The following is a 10,768-nucleotide window of genomic DNA, read 5'->3' on the forward strand; positions in this document are numbered from 1 at the left end:
AACATATACTTTCTTTCTAGGAGCTCAGGAGAGCCCCTAGTGTGCATCCAGCTCGGCCGGGCACAGAAATCTAACTGAGGTCTGGAGGAGGGGCATAGAGGGAGGAGCCAGTGCACACCAGATAGTACCTAATCTTTCTTTTAGAGTGCCCAGTCTCCTGCGGAGCCCGTCTATTCCCCATGGTTCTTACGGAGTTCCCAGCATCCACTACGGACTACGAGAAATAGATTTACCGGTGTGTAAAATCTTATTATTACTGGCATTATACAGCAGGGGGCGTGGCTATGATGACGCGATTCAACAAGAATCGCATCATCGCCTGCCCGGACCGCCCACTTTACTCGCTAAGTGGGCGGCCGGGCAGGGGGTGACCCCTGAAATCGGGAGACTTGCCTGCTCTTCCGGTGGGCCGGGAGGGTTACCCGATTTTCGGGAGCCTCCCGCCCATTCCGGGAGGGTAGTCAAGTATGTTTTAGATATGGAGAAAACTTAACTAACCAGAGATTAGGCCCAAAAACAGTATGTCACAGCTCTAATCTCTCCCCATAAAATCATTCACAGACACACTTTCACTTTCCTCACATATCTCTGGCTGTGGACGTTACTGCTCAGCCCCACCCTCTGCACTGATCTGTATTGTAAGAACGTTTAGTTTCATTTCTTCCTGTTTCCTAGAATGGCGTCTGCAGACCTGGGAGCTGAGCTGAGCTGCTCTATCTGCCTGAGCCTTTATACAGACCCTGTATCCCTGAGATGTGGCCACATCTTCTGCCGGGACTGTATTGTGAGTGTGCTGGATACACAGGAGGGGGCTGGAGTCTATTCCTGTCCGGAGTGCAGGACAGAGTATCAGGAGCGCCCGGCACTGGAGAAGAACAGGAAGCTGAGTAACATTGTGGAACATTTCCTATGTAGTCACCCAGAGCCGGAGGAGACCCAGATCTTCTGTACTTACTGTGACTCTCCTGTGCCGGCTACTAAAACATGTCTGCAGTGTGACGCTTCATTTTGTGACAAACACTTGAGCAAACACAGTAAATCTGCTGAACATGTTGTAACTGAACCCACTGTTTCCCTTGAGCACAGAAAATGCTCCATACACAAGGAGATAATGAAGTATTACTGCTCTGAGGACTCAGCTGCTATCTGTATATCCTGCTGGGTGGCCGGAGACCACCGGGGTCACCACGTGGAGCTTCTGAATGTGGCCTCTGAGAAGAAAAAAGAGACACTGAGATCTGTTACTGAGACCCTGAAGTCTGAGAGAGAAGAGACTGAGAGGAGAGTGCAGAGTCTGCAGGATCACAGGAGAGAGGAGAAGGAGAAAGCCGCTGGTGTCACTGAGAGAGTCACTGATCTGTTTAGAGACATCAGGGAGAAGTTAGACACCCTGGAGAGGGGGGTCCTGGGTGAGATCTCCAGACAGGAAGAGCAGATGTCACTCTCAGTCTCTGATCTGATCACACAGCTGGAGAAACAGAAGGATGAGATGTCTAGGAAGATTAGTAGCATTGAGGAGATATGTAACATCACTGATCCATTAACTGTCCTGAAGAAAGAACCAGAGAGTGATGTCATCAGTCACAGGAGCTGTGATGTCACCAGTGATGTAAGAGTTGCTGGATGTGTGGAAGAGGGAATAATCTCACAGATGCTACACAGGAGACTTTTACACTTGTCTGATAATCTGATGGATCTACAGACAAAGAGGCAGCTCTCAGTGATGGAGAAAGCTGACATATTACTGGATATAAAGACGGCCAATAATTACATTATTATATCAGGGGATCGCAGATCTGCTTCTGATACTGATGTATATCAACACAGACCAGATGGACCAGAGAGGTTTATAGTCCAGCAGGTGTTAAGCTCCTGTAGCTTCTCATCTGGGAGACATTACTGGGAAGTGGATGTCAGTAAAGCAGAGAACTGGCTGATAGGGGTGGCCAGTCACAGTATAGAGAGAAAGATAGATGGTAATGAATCATACATTGGTTATAATGACAAGTCATGGGGTCTGGACTTTAATGGCACATTTATAGCATGTCATAACAATATACATAAAGATATAGATGCAGGTTCTCCTGTGCAGACAGTGGGGATATACCTGGACTATGAGGCCGGGCGTCTGTCCTTCTATCAGCTGTGTGACCCCATCAGACACTTACACACCTTCTCCGCCACCTTCACTGAGCCCCTATATGCTGCCTTCCATGTGTATGAGAATTCCTGCATCAAAGTCATAAAGTAAATAGTGTAACAAGGATATTCTTTGTAAGAAATCAAACTATATTTACTACGGAAAATGAATAACTGAATATTAAATATTACTAATATATTTATTTTGTATCATTTATCATTCCTGTCTTAAATTAACAACTATGTTGGATTTTACCTACGGGCTTCAGGACTTGTGAAACTACACATCCCAGCATGCCCTGCCACAGATTTAGCATTCCCTAATAGCAAAAGTGTGGCAGGGCATGATGAGACTTGTAGTTTCACAACAGCTGGAGAGCCACAGGTTGGCCAGGCCTGACTTAGCACATAAAGATAGACCGTGCTGACTGGACATGTACATTATTTTTACTGATTAGACAATAATATGCATTCATAATACACATGCCGGCCGGACAGTAAGATTACATATCACTTTAAACAAAAACTATTAATAACAATTAAGAAGATAGTAAAACAGAAACTCCAAATAATAGAAAATTAAACATTTTGATCAAACGTCAAATAATATAAATGACATTTCAGACTATTTCATAAAATTTACTGATAGCGTCAGTTTTCTATGAAGGAGAGGAATTATTTCCACTGTCATTCACCGACGTTAGAAAAGTACTCTGATAAAACTTATCTTCTGTGCACTAAGGCAGATCACTTCACAACAAACTTGGATCAGTAATAAAAGTATTAAGTCCTGGCCAGAGCTTTTTTTTTAAAGGAATGTATCTTGTGCAATTGCCGGGCATGAGCCCACTCTCTTCCACCAGGAGGGTCCTGTTTTCTCCGCTCCTATTAGGAAGTAAGTGGGCTCATGCCCGGCAATTGCACAAGATACATTATCTACTCCCTGCCTTTATCGTCAACCCAAACCAGCTTCTATGGGCTGCAGCCGATGCAGTCCATAGAAGCCAGGGGTTTGCACATGCACACTCAAGCTGCCGCTTGTGTGCATGCGCTGGTGCCGACGCCTGCCAAATCCCTGGTGTAGGCCAGACCAAAGACCATTGTGTGGTTGAGAATTATTTGTCCCAGAATCGGTGTGTTCATCAAACAGTAGCTTTTATCAAAAACTTTTTTTGTTGACTTTGTATAGCCTTTTGTTGTAGGTAGGATACTAAAATAGCTTCCTGTGCCTCCACCATACCTATTCTGTAGAGTGTGGGATCCGGTCTCTAGGTTGACAGGGTTTCAAGGTCGACATGTTCTAGGTCGACAGGTCAAAAGGTCGACACAACTTTTTCACCTTTTTTTTTTTTCATGCTTAACCAACCACATGTACTACAATTGGGAATAGTAACCTGTGCCGAGCGCAGTGGTAGCGAAGCGAGCCATGCGATGGGACACGGTGCACTAATTGGGGTTCCCGGTCACTGGTCACTGTATGGAGAAAACGTCACCAAAAAAACATAGAAAACTCATGTTGACCTTTTGACCTTCGACCTAGAGACCCTGTCAACCTAATTACTGTCAACCAATGGTGGTCAACCCAAACATGGTCGACCTAGACGCTGTTGACCCTATGAACCACACCCGTAGAGTATATATCCCTGGGTTTGCTTGAGAGCCCAATTTAGGGTTTAAATCCAGTGAACTAGGACAGTGGTTCTAAACCTCGGACCTCAAGTACACCCAACAGTTCATGTTTTCCAGGTCTCCTCACAGGACTACAAGTGAATAATTTGCTCCACCTGTGGGTCTTTTAAAATGTGTCAGTGAGTAATAAATACACCTGGTCAACTGCTGGGTGACCTGGAAAACATGAACTGTTGGGGGTACTTGAGGACCGAGGTTGAGAACCACTGAACTAGGACACCCCAAAATATTCTTTAACTGGCAATGTAAATTACTCTGGCTCTAAAAATATATACAGTATGCTACACGGTGAATACAAGTACTGCTTGTTTCATTTCTCTTCAAGAGAGAACAGGTCTCTTAGAGATGAGCGGGCCGGGTTCTCCGAGAACCAGACCCACCCAAACTTCCCAATCCAGGCTGTCGTCCAAAAGTCTTTGCCTCACTGTGCTGCAGACGCACTCACACCTGCCTGCTGCCATTCCTGAGCAAGATCTGCACAGCTCTGCTGTGATCCCACGGCTGTATCAACTTTAGGAGACGGTCCTGGTGCTTGCTGGACGTTATTGGGCGCCCTGAAGCCTTCTTCACAACTATTGAACCTCTCTCCTTGAAGTTCTTGATCCGATAAATGGTTGATTTGGGTGCAATATCCTTGCCTGTGAAACCCTTTTTGTGAAAAGGAATGATGACTGCACGTGTTTTCTTGCAAGTAACCTCTGCAGGTGGGGCTGATGTAACATGTGCAGAGAGAGTTAGATTTGGGTGGGTTATATTGTTTCTGTACATGGTAAATACTGGCTGCTAAATTTCTATACTGTAATTTAGATTTTAGTTTGAACACACCCCACCCAAATCTAACTCTCTCTGCACATGTTACATCTGCCCCACCTGCAGTGCACATGGTTTTGCCCAATTGCTAACTTTTTTTGGTTAGCTAACAAACCTGAATAAGGCCCTACGTTCATTGTCATAGCAAAGAGGGACTGAGCTGTGATGGCTGTGCTACGACATTGCTGTGTTAGCGTCATTTACACTTATCATACTCCCAGCAGCTGTCTCGCTCTCTGTCTTCCTCTCCTGCTGGTGCTCCCCTGACCCCTAAGACGAGAGCACAAATCGTTTATGTAGAAATGAGGTAACGCTTTCTGCTCACTTATCGAATAGTTACGTCCTGTTCCTAATAACGGCTTCTGCGTGTATCCAGCTATAATATGCAGGAATAATGCCGGGCCTGTTACTGCTTTATTAATTAGCGGTGTCTGTGGATGGAACACTTACAATCGCCACAGTCTTCTCCTCAAAAGTAAGCTCTCCCCCCTACTCTTGCTTCAGTGCTGACAGGGACTGGTGGGCTGGACTCTATTATAATGGCGCTGCATCACACCAATGGCTGAGCACTAGGACTGGACACTCCACCTCCTCACTCCACTATCATACATGGTCCTGACCTCCTGAACGCACAAGCTCTGCCTCTCACATGAGGTAGAATCCTATCCTCAGCTCCTGAGGTATCTCTCTCTCTCTCTCACCAGTGGCGGATCTAGTGCAGGTGCAACCGGTGCATTGCACAGAGGCCCGGCGCTGTGAAGGGGCCTACAACCGGTGGCATTTCAGTGAGTCACACGGACTCATTTACATGCCTCCGCCAGCACTCTGCAACTCGTCGCCAGTACCCCACACTCATGCTGTCACCGCTATCCATGTCAGCAGAGCAGCAGGTCAGGCCTGGCTGGAGGGGGCAGAGGCTGTTCTCCCCTCTCCTCTTAGCTCCTCCCTTGTTTTCCAGGCCCCTGCTTCCTCTCTGTTTTTGAGGGGCTAGCCAACAAATGTTATGTATCCCCCGAATGTAAGAAGGAGGGGGCCGCAGTAGGTATCACCGATAACTGCTGTGATCTCTCCATTGCCGCTCGTAGCCGCATTCACCATAAGTTTTTATGGGGGAAGCGATGATGCAAGATTTACCAATTTCCAGAATGTGATGCATTCCCGATATTGGCCCCCACAGCTACTGCCGTGTGAAGATGGCGGTAGTCCATTGTAGTCTATGCGCTACAGATCCCACTGCTGCCCAGGCAGAGGGTTCTCCCAGAATCCTCCTCAGAAGTGGTCGCTGTGCAGGTGCGGTCTGCCTGAGTGCACATGTGCGTCATCCCCAGCAGCTGCCACAGCACTTCGCAGGGAGGGGCTACTTTCGGAGCCCCAGGCTCTGCATGTGCGGGATGATACAGTTAGGGGATAGGATCACGTATTGCAATGTGATCCTGGGTGATAAGATCCCACCCAAATCGCACTCAATATGTAATCCATTATAAATGGACCCTTAGACAGCTGAGATAGCCCATGTCCACCCCTTGCCTGGCTGTGCTTATGTGTCCATTGCTGCAGCATGTCACACACTGGCACCTGGCATGAGGTAAATTAGTCTATGCTATACACAAGATCTATATATGTGTGATATGCTGCAGCATGGACACGTGAGGGGTGGACATGGGCCGAGCTGTCTGAGAATCTAATATTAAAATGAAATTCAATTAAACTGACATGCAAATACACTGCTCAAAAAACTTAAAGGGAACACTTAAACAACACAATGTAACTCCAAGTCAATCACACTTCTGTGAAATCAAACTGTCCACTTAGGAAGCAACACTGATTGACAATCAATTTCACATGCTGTTGTGCGAATGGAATAGACAACAGGTGGGAATTATAGGCAATTAGCAATAAAGGAGTTGTTCTGCAGGTGGTGACCACAGACCACTTCTCAGCTACTATGCTTTCTGGCTGATGTTTTGGTCACTTTTGAAAGCTGGCGGTGCTTTCACTCTAGTGGTAGCATGAGACGGAGTCTACAACCCACACAAGTGGCTCAGGTAGTGCAGCTCATCCAGGATGGCACATCAATGCGAGCTGTGGCAAGAAGGTTTGCTGCGTCTGTCAGCATTGTGTCCAGAGCATGGAGGCGCTACCAGGAGACAGGCCAGTACATCAGGAGACGTGGAGGAGGCCGTAGGAGGGCAACAACCCAGCAGCAGGACCGCTACCTCCGCCTTTGTGCAAGGAGGAACAGGAGGAGCACTACCAGAGCCCTGCAAAATGCATGTGAGCGGCAGCATGTCTCAATGACACAAGTGGGGGGGGCTCGCTTCGGGCCCCTTTGCACCCGCCGGGCCCTAGGCAACCGCTTTGGTTGCCCAGCGGTAAATCCGCCACTGCCTGCCACACTCTGCCTGTCACCCACTGGCTGTCTTTTCTCTCTCCCCATCAGCCACAGCCTCTCCCTTTCACCTACTCTCCATCACCCTCTGCCTCGCACCATCACCCTCTCCCTGTCACCCTCAGCCTCTCCTTATCCCTTTCTACATCACCCTGTAACTCTCTCCCTGTCACCTTCTACCTCTGCCCATCACTCTCTACCTCGCCTTTTCACCCTCTGCACATCACCGTTTGCCTGTCACCCTCTCTGCATCAACCTCTGCCAATCCTCGTGCCCCACAGCCTCTCCCCATCAATCTCTACTTCACCCTGTCACCCTCTCCCTGTCACCTACAGCTTCTCCCTTTTAGCCATGCTGTCACGCACTGCCCGTCACATCTCCTTGTCTCAAACAGGTTCTTCCCATCACTCTCTACCTCTCCCTGTCTACCTCTCCCACTCGTCATCCTCCACAGCCTCTCCCCATTGCTCTCTACCTCTCCCTGTCACCCTCTGCCACTCATCATCCCCCACAGCCTCTCCCCATCACTCTCTACCTCTCCCTGTCACCCTCTGCCACTCATCATCCCCCACAGCCTCTCCCCATCACTCTCTACCTCTCCCTGTCAACCTCTCCCACTCATCATCCTCCACAGCCTCTCCCCATCACTCTCTACCTCGCCCTGTCACCCTCTGCCACTCATCATCCCCCACAGCCTCTCCCCATCACTCTCTACCTCTCCCTGTCACCCTCTGCCACTCATCATCCCCCACTACCTCTCCCTGTCACCCTCTGCCACTCATCATCCCCCACAACCTCTCCCCATCACTCTCTACCTCTCCCTGTCACCCTCTGCCACTCACCATCCCCCACAGCCTCTCCCCATCACTCTCTACCTCTCCCTGTCACCCTCTGCCACTCATCATCCCCCACAGCCTCTCCCCATCACTCTCTACCTCTCCCTGTCACCCTCTGCCACTCATCATCCCCCACAGCCTCTCCCCATCACTCTCTACCTCTCCCTGTCACCCTCTGCCACTCATCATCCCCCACAGCCTCTCCCCATCACTCTCTACCTCTCCCTGTCACCCTCTGCCACTCATCATCCCCCACAGCCTCTCCCCATCACTCTCTACCTCTCCCTGTCACCCTCTGCCACTCATCATCCCCCACAGCCTCTCCCCATCACTCTCTACCTCTCCCTGTCACCCTCTGCCACTCATCATCCCCCACAGCCTCTCCCCATCACTCTCTACCTCTCCCTGTCACCCTCTGCCACTCATCATCCCCCACAGCCTCTCCCCATCACTCTCTATCTCTCCCTGTCAACCTCTGCCACTCATCCCCTACAGCCTCTCCCCATCACTCTCTACCTCTCCCTGTCACTCTCTGCCACTCATCATCCCCCACAGCCTCTCCCCATCACTCTCTACATCTCCCTGTCACCCTCTGCCACTCATCATCCCCCACAGCCTCTCCCCATCACTCTCTACCTCTCCCTGTCACCCTCTGCCACTCATCATCCCCCACAGCCTCTCCCCATCACTCTCTACCTCTCCCTGTCAACCTCTGCCACTCATCACCTTCCCCACAGCCTCTCCCTATCACTCTCTACCTCGCCCTGTCACCCTCTGCCACTCCTCGTAGCTCACAGCCTCTCCCCATGACTCTCTACCTCACCCTGTCACCCTTTGCCTGTTGCCAACTGCCTTGCCCTGTCACCCTCTGCCTCTCCCCATCACTCTCTAGCTCTCCCTGTCACTCTTGTAGGGAGAGAAGCTTGTTAGACTTTGCCAAATATCTTTTGTAGGTCCCAGGGCTTTCTGTTTGTCCACACCTATAATAAAATGGTTATGGCACCAGGGCACAAAAACATTTTCATCCTGGTGATCCTTTTTGTCATTGTTAATTGGTGTGTGGTTTGCAGAATTACACTCTGCATGTGGTCTTTCTGAGAGACTGCAAATATTTGCTCCTCCACTAGATGTCTCTGAGTGCTGGGTGGGGGTCACCAAGGTGTTGGAACTTTGCGTGTGGATATGTACTCCCAAATTAATTTCATGGATCAGCTCTATAAATAGGTTTGAGTACATTTCAGGGTTTGCAACTCTGGTTACCATTGGAGCTTTCACCATGGAGAACTTCTCCACCCCTGTAATCACCTCACTGCTGCTATCTGTGTTCAAGACTACTGTCTGCTCATTTTTGCCTAAGGGCATAACAAATTCTTCATTTACATTGAGAACTCAGATTATGTGTGTTCTATTGAATACACTCTCAGAGTTACAATAATCTTCCCCCTTGCTAGAAACCGTACAGGGGACATCTCCCATTACTGCTACCTTCTTTGCATTGATGCACTGTTTGAGGATAAATACATCCTGCACATTGCTACTTTCTTCCTTTATCAAAGAGAGCTGTTTGTTTATGGCATGTGTGACCGAGAGGCAAGAACTCTGGGAGGCAACGGAGTCAGCTGCCGCCGGGCTCCTGCTTTGAAGGGGGGCACCTCTCCTCCTGTTCCGTGTGTTCAGTGACATTAATCAATTAAATTAATTGACAGCAGCCGGTATCTCTTTCGTAGCCGACTTCCCCACTAGTCACTACACCTTACAAATCACACCCTCTTTATTATAGATACACTGGAAGCAGACACCTTACTGACGAAGCTATTTGGAAAAGGAAACATGACAATTCTAACTTTATGAAGTTATTTCTCTGACAATTACAAGTAACTTCATATAGTTAGAATTCTCATACTTCCTGTGCAAGAGCAGACATCGCTATCAGTAAGGTGCATGCTTCCAGTGTAATAGGTTGTGGGTTCTAATCCTGATATGACCCTTGCAAATTAATTGTCAGAGAAATAATCAGCATTGTGAGTGACTGAGCAGATCTATGTAGTGTGTGGCTGGACCCCTACATAGATCTGCCTAGTTGTAACGGTTTTGTAATAGCTTCATATAGTCAGAATCGGCAGGCTTGCTATGCAGGAGCAAAAAATATATATATTTTTTTTTTAGATATATATATATATATATATATATCAAAGCATAAAGCACGGCACTCCCTGAGTCCTCAGCTGGGGTTGAAACAAGATGAAATGGCCGGTGCCTTCCAGTGGTTACAGCTGGCGCTGTGTCCAATAATAGATCCGGAATAACGGCGGCACTCACGGCATACAATGAAGAGGCAGACGCAGGTCTGATATCAACGTTTCAATGTTTAGTAAAACATTTTCGTCATCCTGAGTCTCAAAAATTAAAACCTGGCAACTGTTTCACACATAATATAACTGCACACATGCCCACTAGGTTTAACGTGTATCTGCCAAACATCTTATGGCTTTTAAAGGTACATTGGTCACCTGACTCTGGCTGATAAATTACTAAGGAGCAGCTGACACAGGTTTAGAACAAATGAGATTACACAGGGGTGCATGAAAAGGCCTGTGACCATGGTTAATAAGAGTTAACCAAAGATTAACCCCACAATATACAAACAAATCTGGAAAACCACAGTTATTTATCAGCCAGAGTCAGGTGACCAGTGTACCTTTAAAAGCCAGTTATGTGCAGTATATTATGTGTGAAACAGTTGCCAGGTTTTAATTTTTGAGACTTTGATAGTGTAGGACCTGCATGAAGGTGGGGTACCGTGGAGCGGTATGCAGGCTTCCGTGCATTGGCCAATTCACTAACTAAATCCCCATCATTTATTTATTGATGTTGTGAGGATAAGTGAGCTTGCTATGGTGAGTGC

General features: G+C 48.0%; 1 protein-coding gene across 1 annotated transcript; it reads left to right on the plus strand.

The window, feature by feature from the left end:
* The first annotated feature begins 675 nt into the window (after window positions 1-675).
* On the plus strand, window positions 676-2,310 carry LOC134943969 (E3 ubiquitin-protein ligase TRIM7-like). Its single transcript, XM_063932521.1, has one exon. It carries the CDS (start codon window positions 677-679, stop codon window positions 2,249-2,251), a length of 1,575 nt encoding a protein of 524 aa, XP_063788591.1. The 5' UTR covers window position 676; the 3' UTR covers window positions 2,252-2,310.
* The last annotated feature ends 8,458 nt before the right edge of the window (window positions 2,311-10,768 follow it).

The sequence above is a fragment of the Pseudophryne corroboree genome, chromosome 7 (assembly GCF_028390025.1).
Source record: "Pseudophryne corroboree isolate aPseCor3 chromosome 7, aPseCor3.hap2, whole genome shotgun sequence".
Classification (NCBI taxonomy): Eukaryota; Metazoa; Chordata; class Amphibia; order Anura; family Myobatrachidae; genus Pseudophryne; species Pseudophryne corroboree.